The sequence below is a fragment of the Diceros bicornis genome, chromosome 34 (assembly GCF_020826845.1).
Source record: "Diceros bicornis minor isolate mBicDic1 chromosome 34, mDicBic1.mat.cur, whole genome shotgun sequence".
Lineage (NCBI taxonomy): Eukaryota > Metazoa > Chordata > Mammalia > Perissodactyla > Rhinocerotidae > Diceros > Diceros bicornis.
This window is the reverse complement of record NC_080773.1, coordinates 24,359,815-24,386,717: the sequence shown is the minus strand read 5'-3', so window position 1 is coordinate 24,386,717 and position 26,903 is coordinate 24,359,815. Positions and strand designations below refer to the sequence as shown.

At 47.4% G+C, this 26,903-nt stretch overlaps 2 protein-coding genes across 3 annotated transcripts; one reads left to right on the top strand and one right to left on the bottom strand.

The window, feature by feature from the left end:
* Positions 1 to 19,769: 19,769 nt before the first annotated feature.
* Positions 19,770 to 22,587, bottom strand: FGF21 (fibroblast growth factor 21). Its single transcript, XM_058531003.1, has 3 exons — positions 21,115 to 22,587; positions 20,852 to 20,955; positions 19,770 to 20,180 (listed from the first exon to the last, which is right to left on the bottom strand). Exons 1-3 carry the CDS (start codon positions 21,347 to 21,349, stop codon positions 19,890 to 19,892), a joined length of 630 nt encoding a protein of 209 aa, XP_058386986.1. The 5' UTR covers positions 21,350 to 22,587; the 3' UTR covers positions 19,770 to 19,889.
* Positions 22,588 to 22,870: 283 nt separating this feature from the next.
* FUT1 (fucosyltransferase 1 (H blood group)) lies at positions 22,871 to 26,806 on the top strand. Of its 2 annotated transcripts, none has more exons than XM_058529770.1 (2): positions 22,871 to 23,444; positions 24,383 to 26,806. In XM_058529770.1, the coding sequence occupies exon 2, from the start codon at positions 24,385 to 24,387 to the stop codon at positions 25,495 to 25,497; it is 1,113 nt and encodes a 370-aa protein (XP_058385753.1). In that variant the 5' UTR covers positions 22,871 to 23,444; positions 24,383 to 24,384; the 3' UTR covers positions 25,498 to 26,806. The 2 variants fall into 2 exon arrangements, with proteins under 2 accessions (XP_058385753.1, XP_058385752.1); XM_058529769.1 differs by lacking the exon at positions 22,871 to 23,444 and adding an exon at positions 23,584 to 23,857 and having other exon boundaries at positions 24,383 to 26,805.
* Positions 26,807 to 26,903: the final 97 nt, after the last annotated feature.

Genomic DNA, 26,903 nt, shown 5'->3' with positions numbered 1-26,903 from the left:
GTCCGCACCCGGGATCCCAACCTCTGAACCCTGGGCCACTGAAGCAGAGCATGCAGACTTAACCACTATGCCACCGGGTTGGCCCTGAATTCGTCTCTCTCTCTCTTTTTTGTTTTTTTTGGTGAGGAAGATTAGCCCTAAGCTAACATATGATGCCAATCCTCCTCTTTTTTTTTTTTTTTTTGCTGGGGAAGACTGGCCCTGGGCTAACATCTGTGCCCATCTTCCTCTACTTTATATGGGATGCCGCCACAGCATGGCTTGATGAGCAGTGCATCAGTGCGTGCCCGGGATCCGAACTGCAAACCCTGGGCCGCCGAAGCGGAGCTCGCACACTTAACCGCTACGCCACTGGGCCAGCCCCTGAAATCTTGTCTTTTTGAGATTCCCCAAAATATCCTGAGGTTCTTGCACCTGCCAGGGAAGGGACCTTCTTTACTCACCTGGTAAGGTTGCTGGGAACCCTGTGTGCAAGGTAACAGGCCATATTTCCAAAAGGCTTTATTTGTTTCATAAAATCAATCCTTGTTCCTCAAAGCTGTTTCGTCATATCTGAGGTTATCCATGTTTCTCTCAAATATGACATTCCAGTCAAAGTGTTGGCAATATAACCAGTCTTTCCAAATGTGTCCTTCTGTAAGGAGAACTGATTCTTATTGAACTTACGCAAACAACTATATTGCCATGAAAATAAGAATACTCACTTATCAAAAGTTTCTACGGCCAGCCCCGTGGCTTAGTGGTTAAGTGCATGCGCTCCACTACTGGCGGCCTGGGTTTGGAACCCTGGGCGCGCACTGATGCACCGCTTCTCCGGCCATGCTGAGGCCGCGTCCCACATACAGCAACTAGAAGGATGTGCAGCTATGACATACAACTATCTACTGGGGCTTTGGGGGAAAAAAAAAGTTTCTCAATTCTGGAGGCATCAGGTAGGGAGAAATATACTGTATATTATTGTCCAACATATACCTATATATATAAAATCATACAAGTAATTGAAAAAAATTTAATAATAAATTTATCTATGTATTATAGATAAAATTGAAGATATATGTATTATCCATTTATCTATATTGATAAATGTAGATGCCACGTACATTTTTTATTTAAATAAATGTTACTCATAATTTGTCAATGGTCTTGGACCATAGTTTGAAAAACAGGAAATTACGTTAAATCCTCCCATAGTAGGAGAAAGTTCTCATGAGATTCATTGCTTCTTTTTTTTTTTTTTTTTTTTTTGTGAGGAGATCAGCCCTGAGCTAACATCCGCCAATCCTCCTCTTTTTTTGCTGAGGAAGACGGCCCTGGGCTAACATCTGTGCCCATCTTCCTCCACTTTATATGGGATGCCGCCACAGCATGGCTTACCAAGCAGTGTGTCGGTGCGCGCCCGGGATCCGAACCAGCAAACCCCGGGCCGCCGCAGCGGAGCGCGCGCACTTAACCGCCTGCGCCACCGGGCCGGCCCCCGAGAGTCATTGCTTCTTATCTTCAAAGGGGCTCCTGCTGCTTTGTCTGCATTCTCTCAGCATCAATTCACTCAGTTTACATAGAGTTAATTTACGTGTTGTTATTATTCTAAGTGTTCTGAAATTTTCTCTTTGATTCATTTTGTATTCTCAGCTCTTCTTCCAACTTTTTTTTTTTTAGTGATTTGTAATCTTTACTTTCCAGTGAAAATTAGGAAGCAGGCAGTTGTGAACTGTCTATCATATATCAGCATCCTGTAGTAGATTAGCAAACCCATAAACACATGTCATAATTTCTAGAAGCATATTTCTCTTTACAGAAAACTTTTCTTTTTTTAAATTTTATTTATTTATTTATTTTTCCCCCTAAAGCCCCAGTAGATAGTTGTATGTCATAGCTGCACATCCTTCTAGTTGCTGTATGTGGGACGCGGCCTCAGTATGGCCGGAGAAGCGGTGCGTCCGTGCGCACCGGGGATCCAAACCCGGGCCGCTAGCAGCGGTGCGCGCGCACTTAACCGCTAAGCCACGGGGCCGGCCCCAGAAGACTTTTCAATGTGGCACAAAACATGTCTATGGATAGACCCAAATAGTGTTTGTCTCTGCAAAAAAAACTTAGAAAGCCAAAACTAGACAAACTTATGTTTAGCAATCAGTGTCTCAGTTTACCATCCTATCCAGAAATGATTTAGATATTCAATGAATATCCATTATTTAGTTTAACTTAGTATAAGCTTTTATCTTATTTACATTTATTTATTTTATTTTATTTTTATTTTTTTGTGAGGAAGATCAGCCCTGAGCTAACATCCATGCTAATCCTCCTCTTTTTGCTGAGGAAGACCGGCTCTGAGCTAACATCTATTGCCAATCCTCCTCCTTTTTTTTTTTTCCTGCCACAGCCCCAGTAGATAGTTGTATGTCATAGTTGCACATCCTTCTAGTTGCTGTATGTGGGACGCCGCCTCAGCGTGGCCGAAGAAGTGGTGCGTCGGTACGTGCCCGGGATCCGAACCCGGGCCACCAGTAGTGGAGCTCGAGCACTTAACCACTAAGCCACGGGGCTGGCCTTATTTACATTTATTTAAACATTTGTTTTTAACAGTTATGTTTGGGTTAGACATTAAATAGTTAACCATCATCCCAAGTCATTCCCCCTGCTGACAGATTCCACAACAGAAACATCATAAGCCCATCCAACCAGCAAACCCAAGTATATGTTTGCATTGTATTTAATATTGATAACTCAGAAGACATGCCTGTTTTTATTAAACCAATAAACTTAAATGATCTTTTATTGACATCTGGGCTAGTTTCTATTACATTTAGAAATAATTTATATAAGCCCTTACTTCCAGCCAATTAGAGTTTTTTAGATATTATATCATCCAAAGGCAGATAAATACATATAGAGACTTACATACACAGACATACACAGACAGATAGACACAAACAGAGATCTTTAAAATTTTATCCATGTCTCAGGCACAAAACTCAAAAGAATAGTTGGATCTAAATTGCTCCCTTGCAGATGAACTTGTTCAGGTGGCCAAAGATTTTTATTAAATATTCTTTTCTTTTTGCTGTAAGGATCCTTTTTAGAGCTGTTTTTGAAGTCATTTTGTCTTTCAGAAGCTTTTGCATATTAATCAAAAAGTGCATTCCATTGTGAGAGGTTTTGAATCCCCCTTTTTTTTTTTTGCTGAGGAAGATTTGCCCTGAGCTGACATCTGTTGCCAATCTTCCTCTGTCTGTGGGATGCTGCCACAGCATGGCTGACGAGTGGTGTATGTCTGTGACTGGGATATGAACCTGCGAACCTGGGCCGCCAAAGCAGAGCACACCAAACTTAATCACTATGCCATCCAGCCCCCAAAAATGCAATTTTAAAGAAAAAAGAGGCTTTATTAAAAAAAGGTTTGCAAACTAGGGAAGTACACCTCAACCCACAAGTTGATAGGTGACCCCCCCCCCCGTTGGTCTTGGGGTGGCTGGTTTATAAAGGCAAAAAGTGCAGAGTGTGCAAGGCTAAGGCTGAGTCCAGTTCCAATTGGTCGTCCTTTCCAGTTATAGTGTATCTTGTGCCCAGGGCTTTCTGTATGTCCTAAGTGGAGAGAAAAACTACCGCATTGTTCTCTGGCCATCTGGCGACAGTCAAGGTTAAAATGTAATTTCTAATTTCTGCCCATAGCTCAGCCTTGAGGTGATCATGGTAACTGTCACATCTCGACTCTAGCCTCCTTCTTATCTCTTTTTTTGTTAGAAGGTGTTCTTTTCTGCTGTAAATCCCTTTACCACACCTAATGAAATTAACGATTCTCTAATATCCTCTAATTCCTGGTAGAAAGGGGCATGGAGCAGCCACCTGAAGCAAGAGGGGCGAGCCACATGGGTGTCTGGTGGAAGAATATTTCAAGCAAAGTGAACAGCCCGTGCAAGGCCCTGAGGCTAGAGGGTGCCCTATGTTTTTCAGGAAGTGCCAGGAAGCCAGTGTGGCTGGAATGGAGTGAGCAAACCAGGGGCAGAGGGTGGGATAAGAGGGCAGAGAGGGAAGGCGCCAGACCCTTCAGAGACTTGTGGGCTCACCGTGAGCTCTCAGACTTTTTTCGGCCCGAACTTGAAGCTACCTATCTCAGCAGAAAAGGAGCTTGACCTTGCGTAAGTGGAAACAGGCACCTTCTGGCGGCGTGTGGGGAACAGACAGAGGGAGGCGAGGGCAGAAGCAGGGAGCTTCCTGTGAGAAGACTGAACAGCCAGATGGAAGGCATGCATAGGGTGAGATATGGGGAAGGGACACAAAGCTTTCTTGCTTCCTGGGCTCTCCACACTGGCAGCAAGAACCTCCATGTCTTCACCAACCTGGAAGCTCTCTGAAACCCGTCCTTTTGGGTTTTTCTGGAGGCTTCATTACATAGGTATGACCGGCCATTGGCGATTGATTCAACCTGCCATCGCCTCTTCCCTCCCCAGAGATGGGGACGGGGGACTGAAAGTTCCAATCCTCTAATCACGTGACTGGTTCCCTTGGCAACCAGCCCCCATCCTTAGGGGCTTTCCATAAGTCACCTCATTAGCATAAACTCAAATGTGGTTGAAAGTGGCTTATTATGAGTAACAGGACACTTTTATCATTCTGACCACTTGGGAAATTCCAAGGGTTTTGGGAGCTCAATGCCAGAATCAGGACAAGAGCCAATGTATATTTCTTATTATAAATCACAATGTCACAGAGTAGGTTCCAATTTGGGACTTGTACATATAAAATTTATGACTATATCCAGCTTTAGCATATACCAATCAGTGGTTCTACAGCGCATGTGTTATTAATGCACAACCCCCCGGCTGTGTATGAGGGTTTTATGTTACTGGTCAACACTTGGTCTTTTCAGTTTTGTTTTTGTTTTTAATTTAGTTTAGGCTTTTTGTGTGTGTGTTCTTTTTTCAATTTTGTCTTTCCATTCTGTAGGTTGCTGATTTTTCTAAAAATAAACTTTTAGGGCTGGCCCCACGGCTTAGTGGTTAAGTGCGCGCGCTCCGCTACTGGTGGCCCAGGTTCGGATCCCAGGCGCGCACCGACGCACCGCTTCTCTGGCCATGCTGAGGCCGCGTCCCACATACAGCAACTAAGAAGGATGTGCAGCTATGACATACAACTATCTACTGGGGCTTTGGGGAAAAAAAAAAAAAAGGAGAGGATTGGCAATAGATGTTAGCTCAGAGCCGGTCTTCCTCAGCAAAAACAGGAGGATTAGCACGGATGTTAGCTCAGGGCTGATCTTCCTCACACACACACACACACACAAAATTGGAGTGATGAGGGGGATCAAAACTGGCCACCCCAAAATGTATCTCTTTGGCATGAGGATTATTTTCAGCTGGCTACTTTCAAGAAACTGCAGACTGGAGAGAAGCTCTGAGAAGTAGAAGTTACCCTTTGTAAGAGACATTTACATTTGTAAGGGAAATATCCATTTGTAAAGCCGTCTCCCTCTCTGTACCAGGTGGAAGCAGAGGATGATCTTATCTCTAAAAACTTATCAATTCGGAAGGCAAGGACTTAAATCTGCATAGTAACCTTACTCTTGTTGACTGTGCTTTTCTGGCAATCTCCCATAACTGACTCCCCTCCACCCCCAACATCCTCCTTCGCCTTTAACTGAAGATGGTATTTAAGATGACAACCTTGGCCATTTTGGTGAGTTGCTCAGTTTTCCTGGGTTTCTCCCATGTATACATGTTATAAAGCTTTGTTTGATTTTCTCCTGTTATTCTATCTCTTGTCAATTTAATTCGTAGCCCGGCCAGAAGGATCTAGAGGGTAGAGGATTTGTCTTCCTCCCCTACATGGGGAAGCTATTCTGGTTTAAACCTGATTCAGCCTGAACTGTATGTGAACTAAAGAAGCCTGGCTTATGGCCTGTCAAACGTACATTGTATATCTGCTTTAATCATTAAAGTAAACGACGCATTAAACATTATCCCAAAGTAAAGAATGCACTCTTTGAAGATATGGATGCATACCTCCTTTCCTAGGACACCAGTACCAGCACCCCTTTGAAGATAAGTTTCCTTTCCCAGACATCAGCGTCATGTTGACCTGCTGTGTACATGCTAATCTGTAACTAAATATCTCTTTGAAACTTTGAGGAATGTGTATTCTTGACATGTCTGATGTACGTCCTTTGTTCTAAAAAGGTATAAAACTGTACTGAAAACCATGCTTCTCCAGAGAGCTTTCTTCTTTGGTGGAGACTGTGCATCTGGGCTAGGTCCTCAGCTTGGCTCAAATAAAACTCATCTATTTTTCTTATTTATAGAATGGTTATTGGTGATTTGCACTGACAATGTATTACGTATTTATGTTATATGTCAGAATAAAAAGCTTCAAAATTAACCTAACAGCTTTCTCTTTTCTTTCATGGACTAATATTGAAAGGTCTTGTGATAAGGCAAATGGATTTGAAACCCAGTTGAAACTTTTCATGCTGAGTATTTAAAAATAATGAAGCTCGGGGCCGGCCCGGTGGCGCAAGCGGTTAAGTGCGCGCGCTCCGCCGCGGCGGCCCGGGGTTCGCTGGTTCGGATCCCGGGCGCGCACCGACGCACTGCTTGGTAGGCCATGCTGTGGCGGCGTCCCATATAAAGTGGAGGAGGATGGGCACCGATGTTAGCCCAGGGCCGTCTTCCTCAGCGAAAAAAGAGGAGGATTGGCGGATGTTAGCTCAGGGCTGATCTCCTCACAAAAAAAAAAAAAAAAAAAAAAATAATGAAGCTCTTACTTTGCAGCCCTGTCTTGCATAGTTAGCCACCTGCTAGCTTGGATGCCATGAAAGGGAAAAGTGAATCCAGGAGGCAGAATATCTTATAGACCCTGCTTCATTGATCTAAGGGGCAAATTTTAACATCTCTGAAGTCAGGATGCACCTTATAATCCATGGGGTCTTATAAGTTTTCATTGTCTGCACGTGTGTGGACTTAAAAGTACCAGCTTCACAGTTTGCTGAGTAGAGATCAGCAGCTTGGAAGAAAAAGCCCAGAAACAATGCTGAAACACACTTAATCCTCCAGGAAGCAGGGTTGTGAGGAGGACGGAGGTGGATGGTGAATCAGACATGTTTAGAAGCAAACCCAACCCTAATGCCAACTTACGCATTTTAGTGAGAATCTAGTAAAGAGAGTGTTGTCATTGAGGGGTGGAGTGGGCTAACGGATTGAGAAAGGTCTCTTCAAAGATGTAGCATTTGAACTAGGTCACGACGGAGAGGAATTCCCCAGGCAGAAGAAGTGGTGGTGACAGAGAAAGGCAGCTGACTTCCAGGAATTGGTTTCCATATTGCCCATGGAGAGACTACATTTCCCAGCATCTCTTGCGTGGATGTGGGGTCATGTGACTGGTTCTGGCCAATGGAGTACAGGCAAGAGAGCTGTGCTCCACTTCCGGGTCTGGTTCACAAAAATCTCCCCATGTGTCCATCTCTCTCTTCTCCACTTGATGATTGGATGTGGATGACAGTATATTAGTTATCTATTGCTGTGTAACAAATTACCCCCCCCAATTCCTCATGGCTTAAAATAACAAACATTTATTATCTCACATAGTTTCTGAGAGTCAGGAATCCAGGGTAGCTTAGCCTGTGGTTCTTGCTCAGGCTTTCTCATGAGGTTTCAGTCAAGCTGTTAGCCAGGGCTGCAGTCATCTGATTTCCAAGCTCACTCACATGGCTGTTGGCGTCTCCATTGACTGTTTGGGTGTTCTTGTCGCACAGCAGCTAGTTTTCCTGAGAGCAGGTGATGTGAGAGAAAGAGAGAGAGAGCCCGAGATGGAAGCCACAGTCTTTATAACCTACTCTCAGAAGTGATGTCCCATCACTTCTGCCATGTGCTGTTGGTCACATAGACCAACACTAGTGCATTGTGGGAGAGGACTACATAGCGTGTGGCATTAGGAGGTGGAGATTATTGGGGCTCCTGGTGGAGCCTGGCTGCCACATCCAGGGACACCTTGGGAGCCACATGTTACGACCACCCAGCTGCCATCAGTCTGGGTTCCTGTCCCTCAGCCTCTCTGCTGATTGGACTCTATGTGAATGAGAAATGAAAATCAGTTGTTTAAAGCACTGGTATTTCAGAGTTTATCTGCCTCAGTGGTTGACCTTGCTTTAACTAATTCAGGGATCAATTGCCAACGGGACAGGATGTGAAAGTTTAAACTGAACACGTAACACTTTGTGACTAAACTGTGTGCATATATAACTTTGATAAAAAAATAAATATGAAAAAAGGGGAATAAAGAAAACCCCATTAACCCAATAGAAGGAAAGAATGGAAAAAATAATATACTGAATAAACTCCAAATGAACCAAAGATTTTAATGTAAATAAGAGAAATAAATACCATAAAGTTTCCCTAATAACCTGGGTGTGGAGAAAGGCTTTGAATTATGAGTCAAAATGCAGAAGCCAGAAAAGAAAATACTGATACATTTAAAGGCATGGACTAGAATCAAACATTCTTCCTCCTCCTTTTCTGTTTCTTCCTGAACAATATAGTCCTAAGGCCCTTGGGTGGAGCAGGGAAGGCCAGCTGGGGGTAGGGGTGAGGACAGTGGCCCAGAATGGGGTGTCAGGACCTGAGTGGGGTGAGCAGGGCATCTACTTGTAGGGCAGCTCAGCAGAGTAGGAGTTCCCAAGTGGGAGGTGTAAGGCGTTTGTGCTGGGAGAGGGGCCGACTGGCTTGGGGAGAGACAAGGTGATGAGAATTTGGGTGGGGGTGGAGGAGGGAGGGGTAATATACAGGAGAATTGATCAAAGAAGTAAATTAAGGAAAGTGGAAGTCAGATTTCTCACTGCCGGAGCAGGGGGTAATAAATATGGAACTAGAGGAGTTGGACTTGACTGGTTGGACTAGTATTGTCGTGAATTCACAGTTTTCAATATGCATAAAGAGATATGGAAATATATAAATGTACATCCGCCTAATAAACACGTGTGTATATGTAGATATACCTAATACATAGATGTGTGTATATGCACACATATTGTATATATATGTGTGTATGTATATGTACATATGTGTATATATATGTGTGTATCTATATATACTATATATGTATATACCATACACATAATATAGACACAATATATAATATATACATTATCTATGCATATATAATATGTGGGATCTGTCTATCTATAGCTGTATCTATATTCTTCTATAAACTCTGTTCACTGGGAGAACCTGTGAGGAACAAAACCCCAGAAGAAGCAATGACCCCCCTTAGGGTTCGGATCTCAGATTCCCATTCTCTACTAAAAGAACCCAGAGGTCCTTGGAGTAACGGCTGACCCTAGAGTTGAGTTATAGAATGAAGAAAACAAGCCTGGGACATTTTGCTGTATCAGAAAGCAAGGAAATGCTCAATGGGTGATGAGGGCGTGTCGGAAGGACACAGAAATCAGCATGAAGGGGCTCCTATTGGGAAAAGAGTGGACTAAATTGAGCACTCCCCAAACAAACAAATAACACATCAAAAGAAAGAATTTTGACCACCAAAAATAAAGAACGATAGGAATTTTATTCCCAACTTATGGAATAAAATAGGAAACTCTGAGTCTACACAGAGAGAAATTAAATGATAATTTGAAGGTTTGATGAGGAGTGGGGTATTGTATAGTTTCAAAGTACCTCCCTACAAAGTTCTCATTAATTACAGAGGGGGAGAGAGTGATTTCGCGATGACTGGCGGATGCCACCTTAATCGTGTGGCCGAGGTGAATATCAGGCGTCACTGGAGAGATGGATATTGGGAGCCCCTGACATGCAATGAAAAAACCACAACATCACGTTAGTATTTTTGCTGCCAAAAAACCTGATCATGAGGGAACATCAGACAAACGCGCATTAGGGGACAGATTACAAAATAATTGGCTTATCATCTTCAAAAATTCAAGGTCATGCAAGTCAGGAAAGTTTGAGGAACTGGTCTTTCCTGGGAGCCCTGACAACTGAAGCCTTGGATGATTCCGAACTGCATTCTTTTGCTACAAAGGGTATTATTGGGACAATTGGCAAAACTTGAGTGCAATTTTAAGATTCCAGGATAGTAATGCATTATTTTGATGGTCGTGCTGTGGTTCTGTAGGAGAATGACTTTGTAAGGAATAAATGCCCAGGGCCGACCCTGTGGCGTAGCAGTTAAGTGCGCCGATCTGCTGCTGGTGGCTCGGATCCCGGGCGCGCACCGATGCACCACTTGTCAAGCCATGCTGTGGCGGCGTCCCATATAAAGTAGAGGAAGACGGGCACAGATGTTAGCTCAGGGCCAATCTTCCTCAGCAAAAAGAGGAGGATTGGCGTGGATGTTAGCTCAGGGCTGATCTTCCTCACACACACACACAAAGATAAATGCTCAAGCGTGTTATTAATGTGATGATGGGACTTCAAGTGGACCTCTTATTCAAACGGTTCTGGAAAGTAAGAGCTGCTTGTACCGTACTTCTAAATTTTTAAAATAAGTTTGTGATTGTTTCAGAATTAAGAAAAATTACTATTTTTTCAGGACAAATTTTTCATGGCACACGCAACACCTTAAGCAAACTCAAAAGATATATGGCAAATGGGGGGGGGGATTATTTGCAACTCATATTCAAAGGGCTAATTTCTAATATAAAGAATCATAGAAACCATTATGAGAAAGACCAACAAACCAATACAAATATAGGCAAAGGACAAACCCATATAGTGCCCTGAGAAGGAAATTCAAATGGCTTGTAAATCTATGGAAAGACGCTGGACCTCACTGACAAAAAAAGAAATGCAAATTGAGGCCACATCTTGATACCATTTCCCTGTATCAGATTGGCAGGAATCCTGAAGTCTGATAACATACTCTGTGGGGAGGAAGGAATGCAGATCATAGGTAAGAGTACAAACTGGTGCTGTTTATATAGAGGGCAATTTGGCGGCATCTAAAATATTGCAAATGTATTCTTTGGCCCAGCCATCCTATTTGGGTGGATTTAGCTTACAAGTTATCTATATACATACCAAATGAAGTATTTACAAGGTTATTCACTGTAGCATTCTTTGATGTGGCAAGAGATTGGAAACAGCTCAAGTAGCCATCAAGATTGGAAACAGCTCAAGTAGCCATCAAAAGGAAAGAGATTTATTAAATTACAGTACATCCAACCACTGGAATACTGTTGCTGTATAAAAGAATGAAATGCTTTCTAGATATTCCTATGGAAAGAGCTCCAAGACATAGCATTAGGTGAAAAAAAAAATCAGGGGCTAAAAGGTGTGGTTTTTGGTATTTGGGGTATTTTATGAGAGGAAGGGAGCCAAAATGGCTGTTTCTCCCATCCACCACCATTTTCAAATCAGAAGTCTCTCCTATTTCTGTAGAAATCTCTCTTAATTCCTCTATTCTTTTGACATAGTATCTCCATTCACCTCTAGTCATACCTTTGTAGGGTGGTGCTCATGGAAATTCCATGCCCCACACTCTGACATGCTCAGAAATATTGTCTATTGTCATTATATTGTTTGGCTGGGTATGAAATTTTAGGATCACGCTTTATTTCCTTGTGGTCATGATGGGCATTGCTCCATGGCCTTCTTGAAGTAAGCCTTGCTGTATAAAAGTCTGAAGCCATGCTTGTTTAGTTTCTGCTGGTAAATTACATTCTTCAGCAGCTCTCTCAGGGAGGTGCCCCTAGAATAAACATTTTCCCATTCTTCTTTGTCTGAAAATGCCTTTATTTTGTTCTCATTCTTTAAAGGTGTTGTAGGTTGTATTTCAGTCTGGGTTTATTTATTTTCTCTCAGCACCTCGGAGATATTACACCCCTGACTTCTGGCTTCTATTGGTGCTGTTGACAAATCGATTGCCAATCTAATTGTCTCTCCTTTGTAGGCCAGTTTCCCACCCCTTGGCTTTTTTAAGTGTCTTCTCTTTGTCTTTGGTGTTCTGCAGATTCACTAGAATATGTCTAGGTGTGCATTTCTTTGATCCTGCCCAAGACACATTGTGCTTCCTACATCTAAGAATTCACTTCTTTCATCCATTCTAGAAACGCTCAGCCATTATCTTCTTGAAGCTTACCTCTCCCTTAATCTCTACATTTTCTTCCAGAAGTTTACTGGACCTTTTCGTTCTACCTTCCATGACTCTTATTTTCTTCTTCAATTTTCCATCAGCTTCTCTCTGTGGTGCTTTCTGGGTGATATACTAAGATCTATCTTCCAGGTCACGAATGCTGCCTATTGCTGTTTCTCATCTGCTGTTTGACTCTTCTGACAAGTTTTTCCTTTCAATGACTATTTTGTTTCCTTGTATGTTTCATTCCTGCTAGAAGTTCTTCTATTTTGCTCTTCTCCGAACTTGCCCGGTCTTTTAATAATGCCTTGCTTTTTATCATTTCTAATCTTTTTTAAAAAAAATATCTTTAGATGTTTGAACGTGTTCATTTTCATTGTCAATATGGTAGATCTTAAGCTTTATTAGAAAGATAAGTTGTGATTTCAAATTTGACCAGAGGTTTTCAATTGAACTGAAACAGACCAGGTCTCTGGAGCCACAGAGAAAAACAGAAACCATGCCAGATATTTCAAATACAGGTAATTTATTAGAGGGAATTGGTTACACAAACACTAGAAGGCTGGAAGGGCAAAACTTGATCCCTGAGGTAGTAGAGGTAATAGTTATCAGAAGCAGCTCAAACACCCAGGGGGTAGGAGCTTGAAGGAGTGGCCTCTGCAGGGAGAATTCAGACATCTAGGGAGGGGGCTATGAGTAAGAGGGTGTGGACTGTGGGGTACAGTATCTCTGTCCGAGAGGGCTGGAGATCACCCTACCAAGGCGGTGCGGCTGGCTGGTGCTGGAAGTGCCTAAAGTAACTGGAAGCTGGAGACATTGCTGCCCCAGGCTGCTGGGAAAATGCATGCTGGGGCAGGAGGTGGGAAAGAAGTCCCTTCACCCCTCCTGTCCCCAGTCTCCTGCCACTCCTGGCGGTTGTCAAAGAGGGTCGCGGAGTTGGAGGGCAAGCTTCATGCTAAAGAGACAACAGAGCAGCCTCACCAGAGCAGAGGGAGAACTGGCTCACCCTGGGTGTATAATAAAAGAGGAAATGTTCCACACGTTTAACAGAGAAGGCCCCAGAACAAATAGCTCCTAATAATCTCACCTCCCAGCCTATTAAAATGATATGACTCTTAGAACATGTTTTTCAGGCTGTACTCTAAAGATATGATACTCTGAGCAAACAGCTGTAGGAAATAAATCAGGATCACCAAAGTCAATTTCCTAATTCATGTGGTCGTGACAAAGTCTGGCTGTCCTTTGAACTCAGGCTTGGTGAGAACCAGCTTGGAAGGGACCCCGGCACTCGTGTCCCAGGCCTGAGTCTTCAATCATCAAACTGTTAACTCAACCTCAGCTGGCGGATGAGTGAAGCCTAATTCTCTTGTAGGTAAGAAAAATCACAGGTAAGAAGACGCATCAGGATTGTTGAATCAAAATCTTGATCAGAATAGAAGTATTGAAGAAATACATTTATATCCACAACGCTGGCACTTTTGTGACCAGTTTAATGTAAGGAAACAGACCAATTTGATAATCACTGTACTGCTATTTGTCCATCCTTGAAGATATTTAAAGCATTTGTGAGAATCTGGTACATTAGACGTGTGAAAAATATGATCAAGATCGTACTACTGTTTTTCTTCTGTTCAAGGCACTTAACTCGCTTAAGGAAATCTGAGATACTAGACTTGTGAAAAGTTCATTGATTGAATTTGCTATCAATGTTCAAATGTTTGGGGAAATACAAAATTGTGAAATTCATGACTTGCTATTTTTAGCTGTGGAAGTAGTCAGTGAATGTTTAGAGGAAAGTTGATTATTTAAAATTTAATTAATCATTACCAAAAAAACCTAAACAGTTGTAAATATTTTTGTCCACACACAAAGGCTCTTCTGGCATTAAACAACTCACCACAATGTTTTCAGCAAATAGTGCTGGGAAAACTGGACCTCCACGTGCAAAAAATGAACTTAGACCCTTACCTTATGCAACAATTAACTCCATTACATCAGGGACCTAAATGTAAGATCTAAAACTTTAAAGCTCTTAGAAGAAAGCTTTTCTTAGGGGAGAAGTCTCATGGAGTTGGATTTGGCAATGATTTCTGGGAATTGACAGCAAAAGCACAGGCAACAACAAAAAAATAGATAAATGGGACCACATCAAAATTAAAAACTTCTGTGCATCAAAGGACACAGTCAACAGAGTGAAAAGTCAACCTATGGAATGGGAAAAAATATTTGCAAATCATATATCGGATAAGGGGTTTATATCCAGAATATAGAAAGAACTTTTGCAACTCAATAACAATGAAAAACAAATGACCAGATTTAAAAATGGGCTAAGGACTTGAATAGACATTTCTCCAAAGAAGATATACAAATGGCCAACAAGCACATGAAAAGATGCTCAACATCACTAATCATTAGGGAAATGCAATCCAGTCCACAATGATATATCACCTCACACCCATCAGGATCAAAAAACAGCAAAACATTGCTATCAAAAAACAAAACATTGGCTGGTCTGGTGGTGTATCGGTTAAGTTCAGTGTGGTCCGCTTTGGTGACCCAGGTTCACGGGTTCAGATCCCACTGTGGACCTACACCACTGTTGTCAGCCATGCTGTGGTGGCGTCCCACATACAAAATAGAGGAAGACTGGCACAGATGTTAGCTCGGGGCTAATCTTCCTGAAGCAAAAAAGAGGAAGATTGGCAACAGATGTTAGCTCAGAGTGAATCTTCCTTAGCAAAAAAAAACCCAAACCAGAAAATAATATATTGTTGAGGATGTGGAGGAACTGGAACTCTTGAGCATTGTTGGTGAGAATGTAAAATGGTGTGGCTGCTGTGGAAAACAGTATGGCGCTGTATTAGTCAGGGTTCTCCAGAGAAAACAGAACCAATAGGACATATAGATAGATATAAAGGGGTATTTATTATAGGAATTGGCTCACACAGTCATGGAGGCTGAGCAGTCCCACAGTCTGCTGTCTGCAAGCTGGAGAAGCAGGAAAGCCAGTGATGTAACCCAGGGGGCTGCTGGTGTATGTCCTGGAGTTTGAAGGCCAGAGAACCAGGTGCTCCAATGTCCAAGGGCAGGAAAAGATGGATGTGTCAGCTCAAGAAGAGAGAAAGAGAGAAGTTGCCCTTCCTTGGGCTTTCTGTTGTGTTCAGACCCTCAACAGACTGGATGATGCCCACCCACATTGGTGAGGGTGAGTCTCTTTACTCAGTCTACTGAATCAAAAGCTAATCTCTTCCAGAAACACCCTCACAGACACACCCAGAAGCAATGTGTTACCAGCTATCTGGGCGTCCCTTAGTCCAGTCAAGTTGACACATAAAATGAACCGTCATGGGCAGTTCCTCAAAAAATTAAAAATAGAATTACCATATGATCCAGCCACTCCACTTCTGGGTATATAATCAAAAGAATTGAGGGGCCGGCCCGGTGGCGTAGTGGTTAAGTTTGTGCACTCCACTTCGGCGAACCGCAGGTTTGGATCCCAGGCACGGACCGATGCACCGCTTGTCAAGCCATGCTGTGGTGGCATCCCATATAAAGTTGAGGAAGATGGGCATGGATGTTAGCCCAGGGCCAATCTTCCTCAGCAAAAAAGGGGAGGATTGGCAACAGATGTTAGCTCAGGGCTAATCTTCCTCAAAAAAAAAATAAAATAAAATTGAAGTCAGCGTCTTGAGATATTTGTATATCCACTTTCATAGCAGCATTTTTCACAATAGCCGAAAGACAGAAGCACCTCAAATGCCCGTCGATGGGTGAATGCATACTCAAATGTGGTCTAGCCACATGATGGAATATTATTCAGCTTTAAAGAGGAAGAAAATTGGGGCCTGCCAAGTGGCATAGTGGTTAACTTCGTGTGCTCTGCTTTGGTGGCCCAGGGTTCTCAGGTTCAGATCTCAGGGCCAGACCTATGCACTGCTCATCAAGCCATGCTGTGGCGGTGTCCCACATACAAAATAGAGGAAGACGGGCACAGATGTTAGGTCAGGGCCAATCTTCCTCAGCAAAAAGAGGAAAATTGGCAATGGATGTTAGCTCAGGGCTAATCTTCCTTGCCAAAAAAAAAAAAAAGGATGAAAATTCTGACACGTGCTATAACATGGATGAATCTTGAAAACATGTTAAATGAAATAAGATATTCACAAAAAGGTAAATACTGTAAGATCCCACTTATATGAGGTGTCCTCAGTAGTAAAATTCATAGAAACAGGAAGTAGAGGCCTGGTGACCAGGGACTGGGAGGAGGGGGAAATGGGGAGCTGTTGTTTGATGGGTACAGAGGTTCAAGTTTGCAAGATGGAAAAGTTCTGGGGATTGGTGCACATTAATGAGAATATACTCAATCCTACTGAACTGGAGGCTTAAAACTTGTTAAAATGGTAAATTTTATGTTGTGTGTATTTGATCATAATTTTATTTTATTTTTTATTATTTTATTTTTTTTGGTGAGGAAGATTGGCCTTGAGCTAACATCTGTGCCTATCTTCTTCTATACTGTATACGGGACGCCGCCACAGCATGGCTCAATGAGTGGTGTAGGTCCGCGCCTGGGCTCCAAACCGGCAAACCCCGGGCCACCGAAGCAGAGCGCGTGAACTTAACCACTATGCCACCTGGCCAGCCCTTGATCATAATATTAAGGAAACATCTTGAATAATTGTTTTTCTTTGACGGTTTTACACTCTAAAGTTATTCCAGGGTGGGGAGGGGCTGTCTAGTGCTGGTGCTCAATGTATTTGCTGGCATATGCCACTTGCCTTGTTCTCTTGTGTATTTTGTGATTTTGGATTATGAGCTCATTCAAGCCTTCCTCTGTGAGATCTGAGTTGAGCAGCGTCTCTCCAGAGAAGCTTCATCTTTGTTTTGGCCAGAAGCCCCAGGGACATCACGAGCCCAACCACTATCCCATTGATTTCTCAGCGTGGGAGTACCACAACCAGCCAGTGTGATATCACACCCATCCCATATGAGACTGGTCGGGTGTTGACACAATTTTCAACAGAGAATTATTTTTCTTCATCCAGAGCCCCAACAGAAACAGGAAAATCTCTTTGAAGATTTTTTTAGGACAGGTTGGTGGATTTTTTTTTTTATCGTGGTAAAATACACACAACATAAAGTATACTATTTTAGTCATTTTTAAGTGTACAGTTCAGTGGCATTAAGTTTATTCACATTATTGTGCAAGCATCCCCGTCATCCATCTCCAGCACTTTTTCATCATCCTAAACTGAAACTCTGTCCCCATTAAACACTAACTCCCCATCCTCCCCAGCCCATGGCCACCACCATTCTACTTCCTGTTTCTATGAATTTGCCTCTTCTAGGTCCCTCATCTAAGTGGAACCATCCAGTATCTGTCCTTGTGTGTCTGGCGTCTTTCACCTAGCAGAATGTTTTCAAGGTCCATCCATGGTGTAGCGTGTGTCAGAATTTCCTCCCTTTTTAAGGCTGAATAGTATTCCGTTGTATGTAGGTTGCTGGGGTTTTAAACACCAGGCTTTCACTGAAGTTGTGACCCTCTGAGTTTCACCTTGAAACCTGTGTCCACATCACAGTGTCAGCAAATTCCAGGAAGCTGCATGGTCATTTCACACTTTCCACTGAGAGTTTTGCTTTGTTCTTAAGTTTTCTTCTTCCCTCTCATCCCTTCTGCTTCTCTGAACTTTCTTTCCACTTTGCTTCCTTTTCTTTCTTTTTTTGAAGATTTCTCTTTCTTCTTAAAAGCTCACCCCATGCATTTAGAAGAATGTTTGGAAGAAGGCAAGAGAGCAGTCAGAGCTACAGCGTGGAATTTTGGGGAGGCAGGAGTAACTTGATCTAATTTTGAACTTACAGAGAAGTTTGAAGACTTGTACAAAGAACTCCTTGTATCCTTTACCTGGGCTTCCCAATTATCACTATTCCCGCCCTCCCATTTGCTTTATCAGTCACCCTCTATCTCTCCATGTTATTACATATTTACATTTCCAGAAACATTTGACAAAACATTGGAGATATCATGCCCCTTTGTCCTAAATACTTCAGTGTGTATTTGCTAAGAACAAGGACATTCTTTTTAATAATCGCAACGCAAGGGTCAAAATGAGAAAATTTAATGTGGATAAATTACTACTATCTAATGTACGGAACTCAATCCACTTTCATCAAGTATCTTACTAATGTCCAGGATGTCATCTGGATTGCTCAATGAACTGTATTTTGCTGTGCCACTTCTCTGGTCTCCGTTCATCTGAAACATTCCTCCCTTTTTCTTTCTCGACCTTGACATTTTTGAAGAGTCAAGGCCAGTTGTTTTGCAGAAGGTCCCTCAATTGGAATTTGTCTGATGTGGCCTCACGATTAGATTCAAGTTAGGCAGCACAGTTTCTTAATCTTCCCAAATCCCACCCCCCGCCCCCAAAAACATGCCCAAGTAGGGCAAGCAAAACTCACAAACAACATCTTCCACAAAACCAGCTCACGATGGAGCCCCATGAGCCAAAATATAAGTGTGTGGGGCCAAACCAGTACCAGAACAGGAAGAAAAAGAAAGAAACACAAGTGTTGTGAAGATTGAAGATTTCCCACCAGTCCTCACCCCCTAGAGGGGAAGGCTGCCCTCACAGCTCAGGACGTGGTTGCAGAATCTGAGAACAGCGACTGTCAAATCCTCTGTGCACGTGCGTGTTGTGTGTGTGTGTGTGTGTGTGTGTGTGTGTCTTTGGGTCTTCAATCAGTAGGTGGGTATAGCGGCTATAGGAAGGTTGGAAGAAGCCGGGGTGTTCTGGGTCCTCAGAGATCTCATACTTACTCAATAGAATCTCTCTTTTGGAAGGAGAAAGCTCCTACTTAAAAAAATTATTATTGAAATATATTTGACATATAACATTGTGTAAATTTAAGGCACATAACACGTTGATTTGACACATTTGTATATTGTAATATGATTGTCATTGTAGCGATGATTAGCACCTCTATCGTGTTACATAATTATCCTTTCTTTTTGGTGGTTGGACAAAGTCCCTTCTTGTGAAAGGATGTCATTACACTCCAAAGCCCATAAGCACCTGGATGGAAGCATTCAGATCCTCAACTCCTCTTCCTGAGACCCAGGACTCCCAATCTCCAGTTCCTCCACCCTCGAACCAGGAGTCTGGGCCCCCAACCCTTCCTCCCACTGATCAGGGTCCCAGCTCCTATTCTCCTGTTCTCCTGGGACCCAGGTGTCCAGATGTCTGGCCCTCTGATCCAGGCAGGACCCAACAGTGCCATCCTAGCACCAATTACACCCTCAGGATGCAAGAGTCCTTCCCCCAGCCCTAAGGACCAAGATGTCTTCCCATTCCTAGTGCTAAATGAACCCAGAAAACTACATCTCCCATGAGGCTGTGGGTCTGCAGCGTCACACACACAAAAAAATCCTGTTACTGAGGTACCCCTGAGAAATAGTTCCACAACACTAACACGAAGTTGGGGCATGGGTGGGGTGGTGGGGATGGCAAGTCCGGTCCTGTCAAAGAGCAAAGGTGAGGATAGTCCAGAGTCCCGAGGGACACCTTAGCGGAACAGAAAACTGAGGCCCAGGGGTAGGCTGGGACCCTCTCGCAGCCTTACAGCAACGGGGGGCAGAGGGCCTTTGGGGGTCAATGGGAGACAAGGAGGAAGACACAATTTTCTCCCTCAAACACTCACGCGTGCTCACTCTGATCCTCCTCTCAGACTCTTTATTATCCCAAGTAAGAAAAATAAAAAAATAAATAAGATAAATAACCCAATAAATAAAGAGGAGACCCAACGACAAACAGCCTGTGGCTTTAGGAGGCGTAGCTGGGGCTTCGGCCGTGTGAAGGCCCCACCATGCTCAGGGGGTCTGAGGAGCCCACGTCTGGAGGCTCGGGAGCCAGGATCCCTGGAGGCTCCGGGGGCGCTGGGGGCAGGCCTGGCAGCGGCAGGAAGCGGGCAGGTCCCCGAGGGGCTGGATCCCGGTGTGGGGAGCTGTGGGGGGGCAGGCGGAGCGGGAGGCCAAGGGCTTCGGACTGGTAGACGTTGTAGCCGTCCTCAAGGAGCAGCTCCCGGAAGCTGCAGGCCGCGGGGTTGAAGTGGAGCTGAGTGGACAAGAGCAGAGATCAGAGACATGAGATTCCTCTACGCCCTCCTGCTGCAGGACCCAGGGGTCTAGGCCCCCACCCTATCCTCTCCCAGAGCCAGGAGTCCAGGCACCCAGCCCCTCCTCCCTCAGACTCAGGGTCCAGGCCCCAGCCCCTCCTCCAGGACACCACAGAATCAGGCTTCTCTTTCATGCCTCTTTAAGGCCCACCTTCCTGCCCCCACTTCAAAAAGAGGAACATTCCAGCCCAGGGACAGGTCAAGGCTAAGGTCAAGCAGAGGCATTTGGCTGCCACCCAAGGTCTTGGTCCCTCTACAGGCCATGGGTTCCCTGAGTGACCCCACGTCCAGGATGAGCCAGGCCCACAGGAACCCGTGTGGTCAGCAGGGGTTACTAGTCACAAGACTTGGCCTCTCAGGCCACTCTGCCATTCGCAGGCCTCGTGACTCAGGGCTGGTCCTGGATCTGCCTGAGCCTCGGTTTCCTCTTCTCGCAAACGTCGCTAACAACGGCTCCCACCTCCAGGGCTTTCGGTGAGGTTGGGGCATGCAGAGAGTGTAGAACCAACCAAGCCTGGCCTGGGGCCACAGGTGCAAGATGTGCTACCCCAGATTGTGAAGATGATTGGAGGAAGGGTGGAGTGCAAGGAGGGGGGTCCCGGAGACTCACCGATCCATACAGCGTCCCATCTGGCCCCTGGCACAGAAACCTGGATGTCTTGACTCCCAAGATTTGTATGACTCCTGGCTTCAAGGCTTTCAGCTCCAAGAGACCTGAGCGGAGAGATTGGTCAGGGATTCACAGGGCCTTTTCCCAGCCCCCTCCTCCCTCAGACCCAGAGGTCCAGGCTTCCAGCCCCTCCTCCCTCTGACCCAGGAGTCCAGGCCCCCAGCCCCTCCTCCCTCAGGACTAGGCCCTGCCCCCACACTCACTTTCAGGGCTCCGGTGGGCAGCCCCTGCCACTGTGCCATCAGCCCTGATCTCCAGGTGGGCCTCTGTCTCCTGGGCGTCGTCTGTGTAGAGATAACGCAGCCGGACTTGGCCCCCGAATTGGAGGAGGGGGCTGGAGTCAGGGATGGGGTGTGCCTGGCAGGCTCCCAGTAGAAAGACAGCCAGCACAGGGACCCACAGTCCTGGGTGCTCCAACCCGGCCTTGTTCCAGTCCATCAATGGCTCACGTCCTCAGGCGAGGTCTGGGGTCTAGGATTTGAAGAGCTGAATGGTCTAGATTCTGTTTCAGATCCTGGTGGTCTGGGAAAGCAGATTCACGGATTGCTGCTCAGAGAGCCCAAGTGCCTGGGTCCTCTCGCATGTGGACTCCCAGCTGAGAGGACAGCCAAGTCTCTTGGGATGGATGCAGAAGCTCGGGAATTTATATCCTGACAGACCTGCCCAATCACCTTCCCCATGCCTGACCCATGATATTTGACCCACTTGGCGGTAGCTAGGACTCTACCGTGGCCAGGTCAGCCTGAACGGATGATGCAATCAGGGGGTCCTTCCAGCTAGGGGCCTGGACTCCTGAGTCTGGGGGAGGAGGGGGTTGGGGGCCTGGACTCCCAGGTCTGGGGGATGAGGGGCTGGGGGCCTGGACCCCTGGGTCTGAGGGAGGAGGGGCTGGGGGCCCGGACCCCTGGGTCTGAGGGAGGAGGGGCTGCAGGTCTGCACTCCGGGGTCTGAGGAAGGAGGGGCTGGGTCTGGACCCCTGGGTCCGAGGGAGGAGGGGCTGGGGGCCCAGAGTCCTGGGTCTGAGGGAGGAGGGGCTGGGGCCCAGACTCCTGGGTCTGAGGGAGGAAGGGCTGGGGGCCCTGGACTCCTGGGTCTGAGGGAGGAGGGGCTGGGGGTCTGGACTCCTGAGTTTGAGGGATGAGGGGCTGGGGCTGGACTCTGGGATCTGAGGGAGGAGGGGCTCGGGGCCCCACTCTTGAGTCTGAGGGAGGAGGGTCTGGAATGTTGGAAAACCGCCTCCCTGGCTGACTGATGCAGACTGTGTCCCACCACTGGAATTTCTGCATTCCACCTGAATTTCTAGGTTTCTGGGGGTCACTGAGGTTCCTTGATCATCAGGAAAGCACCAACTGCCACATGACAAAGCATCCTGCACAGGGACACAGGTGTCCTGGCCTTTAGCCTCTCGCCTGACCTCAAGCCAACCTCAACGTCACTAACCCCTGCCCAGACACCCAAGGTCCAGGCCGCCTCCTCCTCCCTGATGTAATCCTGGTGTTTCTTTCACCAGAGAAGCTACGGCAGGCCCAAACAGGCGCTCCAAAAATAGCGTGGGAGTGGGGGCGGGGAGGATAAAAGTCTCTGACTCAGAGTTGGCAGCAGAGCCAGACTCTTGAGGGGGCTGAGGGAGCCCAAAGGGAATGCGGTGTGGGCAATTTCCTGAAACCTACGGGTGCAGGGACTGGACACTCGGGTCTGAGGGAGGAGGGGGCTGGGGGCTGGACTCCCGGGTCTGAAGGAGGAGGGGCTGGGGGCTGGACTCCCGGGTCTGAGGGAGGAGGGGCTGGGGGCTGGGATTTCTGGGTCTGGAGAAATTGTGGTCAAGTCTCTGAAGCGTTAGGTCGAATTCCTGAGTCTTTGACTTTGATTTATTGAATGACAATGGTCAGACAGCTCGGCCGGGTGGGTGGAGGGGGGAGCCGCCTTCCGCAGTAGAAACAGCTTCAGGTCTGCAGGGGAGCAGAGGCCTTTGTTCTGCGCCAGCAGCCGCGCCCTCAGCGGGAGGCAGGGAAGACACACTCTCTTCCACTCCAGCTTTCTTCATTCCCCTCCTCGACAAAGGCTGCCTTCGCCACGTGCCGGTCTAGAAAGCAGTAGTCAGGCGCCAGACCCTAGAATCCCCCAAAAGGAGAGGCTGGGGCCCGAATTTGCGAGTGGACGGGGCGGATATGGGGATCAGCTGCCCTTGGTGGGCGCGGGGACACCTTCAGGCTGGAGGCTCCCACGCCTGGGACCCTGAGAGCTGGAAGAGGCTGTCCAGGCGCTCCTGGAGCAGCCTGGCGAAACAGGTTCTCCATCTCCAACGGGAGGCTGCGGCAGGGGAGGAGGATCTCCCTCCCCGCCGGGACCTGGTGTTCCAGCCCTTCCCAGCGGCTGGGGCGTGGCCGGGCTGTGTGCATCCAGGTACACAGTGCAGACCCAGGCACCGGAGGGGAAGGGAGAGAGATCGACAGACCAGAACGCCTAGGTCCAGCATTGCAGCTGGGCGCTAGATCTCCATGTCCACGGAAGGATGCGGCTGCTAGGAGGCCAGGTAGGCTGCCCCGGGCGGAGCCTCCTCTCTGGCCAGTGCCGGGGAGGAGGGGGCTGGGTCGCGGTCCCCGGGTCTGGGGGCGTGGTGGTGGGGGCAGAAGGCGGGGGCTACCACCCTAGCCCCGGGCGCCAGGACTCCTCGCCAGGGAAGGGGCGGGGCTCCGCCTAGGAGCTACCTGCGAGGCAGCCCAGGAGGGGCGGAGGCTGTGAATTCCGGACCGCGCCCCCGTCTCCATCCTCCCCTCCCCGAGCCCTTGCAGCCAGTCCCGGGAGGCGGCGTGGAGGGGAGGGCTGCTGGGCCTGGGAACCTGGAGTCCGGGGTTCCGGGGACGGCCGGATGTGGGCCGCACTTCCAGACCGTGCGCTCCAGCCACGCCAGGCCGTCTGTGGATCTGCCACCCGCCAGGAGCTCAGGTGAGTGAGAACTGCGGATGCCTCGGACCCAGCAATCGGGGCCTTCAGTCCGCCCAACTCCTAACCCCGTGCAACCGGAGGAGTCTCCCCACCCCCACTCCCCACTCCTGCTCCTCCAGGGACCAAGATCCCTCATCCAGTCCTGGGCCTACAGCCTCACATGTTCCTCTTGGCCTGTTGCTCCTGGTCACCTCGGTGGTGGACTCTGCCCCTCATACACCTGGGAAAGGAGTTGGTGGAACATTGGTCCAACTTCAGTGGCCCTTCCAGGCCTGGAGAGCGAGATTCCAAGATGTGGGGATGAGGAGCTGGATCCTGGACCACTGCTGTCTAGGAAACCACCAATTTATCACCATCTCCCATCCTCATCCCCTGAAATTGCAAGCCCCCAGCTTCTCCTCTCTCAGATCCAGGAGTCCTGGACCCTGATCCCCCTTTCTCTCAGACCCAGGGGGCCGAAACCTTAGTTTCCTCATTGTGTCTCAGGCTCTGAGCACCTGCTAATTCACCTTTCCTCCCCTGCAGCCATGTGGGCCCCTAGCCCACGTCATCTCTGTCTGACCTTCCTGCTAGTCTGTGTTCTTTCGTCAGTCTTCTTCCTCCACGTCCACCAAGACCTCTTTCACAGTGGTGTAGACCTGTTTGCCCTGTGTCCAGACCGCCGCGTGGTGACATCTCGTGTGTCCATCTTATGCCTGTCGGGCACGCCAATGACCTCCAACACCTCCCTTTCCTGTCCGGAGCAGCCTGCCTCCCTCACAGGAACCTGGACCATCTACCCAGATGGCCGGTTTGGTAACCAGATGGGGCAGTATGCCACGCTGCTGGCCCTGGCCCAGCTCAACGGCCGCCAGGCCTTCATCCTGCCCGCCATGCACGCCGCCCTGGCCCCCGTGTTCCGCATCACCCTGCCTGTGCTGGCGCCCGAGGTGGACCGCCACACGGCTTGGCGAGAGTTGGAGCTGCATGACTGGATGTCGGAGGAGTATGCCCGCTTGAAGGAGCCCTTGCTGAAGTTCACTGGCTTCCCCTGTTCCTGGACCTTCTTCCACCATCTCCGAGAACAGATCCGCAGCGAGTTCACCTTGCATGACCACCTTCGGCAAGAGGCCCAGGCTTTACTGAGTCAGCTCCACCTGGGCCGCACGGGGGGCCGCCCGAGCACCTTTGTGGGTGTCCACGTGCGCCGTGGGGACTATCTGCAGGTTATGCCCCAGCGCTGGAAGGGTGTGGTGGGCGATCGCGCCTACCTCCAGCAGGCTATGGACTGGTTCCGGGAGCGGCATGAAGCCCCCATCTTCGTGGTCACCAGCAACGGCATGGGGTGGTGCCGGGAAAACATTGACACCTCCCGGGGGGATGTGATCTTTGCTGGCAATGGGCAGGAGGGCTCACCGGGGAAGGACTTTGCGCTGCTCATGCAGTGCAACCACACCATCATGACTATTGGCACCTTCGGCTTCTGGGCTGCCTACCTGGCTGGTGGAGACACTGTCTACCTGGCCAACTTCACCCTGCCCGACTCCAACTTCCTGAAGATCTTTAAACCTGAGGCTGCCTTCCTGCCTGAGTGGGTGGGCATTAATGCAGACTTGTCTCCACTCCAGACACTGGCAGGGAGACTTCCTGGAATAGCCTGATTGATCAAGGGCCAGCATTGTGCTTCTCTGGAGGCCTAGCAGCTTCTGGAGAAGGTTGTGGTCCTGCAGCAGGTGGGTACCCACTTCTAGAGTGATTCTAGTTGGCTAGAATTTGAAAGAAAGGGGGGCTTTCTGCAACTGCCTGAATGTTCTAGAACCATCAGAAGATCTTTTTCCTGATGGCTGGCAATGTCTGGAGAAGCTCCTGGCAGTTCTAGAAGGCACAGTGCCCACCTGCTCTTCAAGCCCATATCCAGAGTACTTCTAGATGACTGCCCCCCAGGAACGGGGAACTCCCCCCTCTAGTTGACCATCCTGGTCTTTTCTAGAAGAGATGTTTCTCCTCCCCTGGATCCTCAGGACTGAAGGAACTCGGGTGGTTCTAGAGGAAGCACTCACCAACTCCCTTTCTGTGTTTCTGGGGTGATTTTAGAGGGGAGGACTTGCTTTAGAGAGGGCCAGTTCTAATGCCTGTGAAGAAGCCTGCAGGGCCCTTCCAGAGGGGATGGGGTTCTGGAATTCCAGATGACTTCAGCGAAGAATCTAATGAAGGTACTACCAGAAGCTCAACATGTCACCACTGCCAGAAAGATTGATAGAAGACAGTCTCTCAGTAGCTGCAGAAGTGTGTGAGCAGAGCGGAACTCTATCCCACCTCTCAGCACCTGAAAAAACCACAAAGACTTTTTTGGGGAGCAGATAGACTTAAAAGGTGGGAAGTGGGGAAGAGGGCTGTCTTGCTGAAGTACTGCAGCTTTTGGAGCAAGGCTTCCAGAAATCCAGGGACACTTTTTTTTTTAAGCTCAAAAACTGCCAAAGACAGGCACTGCACATCTTGGCTCCGAGTTCGGGTTGTCTCTTCCCAATTAAGCTGGGCTGCTGGGGGTGATGGGATCGATTTTCTGGAACTTTCTGGAAGTCAGCTGGCATAAACGTGCCCTCTGGGCTTGCAGAAAGCTGCAGGAGTTGTTCCCCTTGGCAATCATCGTCTGCCCCTGAATTCACAGAGCCACTAAATCTGGCTTTGGGCAAGTCGGAGATGAAAGGGTCTGAAGGGATGCAGACCCGGGATTGGCCTCAGACACAGCCAGGAGGGGTCTGGCCAAGGAGATTGGGATTCTTGACTCAGATTTCAGGAGCCCCTTGGTGCTTTTTGAAGGGGGTAAAGGTAGATACTTTATCACAGTTGTCTAAGAATCTAAGCCCCTTTTCTAGTCTTCTCAGGGAGTGTTGGGGGACCATTCCCTACTCAGCTGCCATAGGTGGGAGAGTGGGAGATATGAATTAAAAGTCCACCTCACCAACCCGTGTCTGCAATTTCTTTTGGAGTCTTGTGTGCCCGAGTGTGTGTGTGAGTGAGTAGGATGAAAAGTGGGGAACTTCCGGGGACTGTCATGACTCATGTC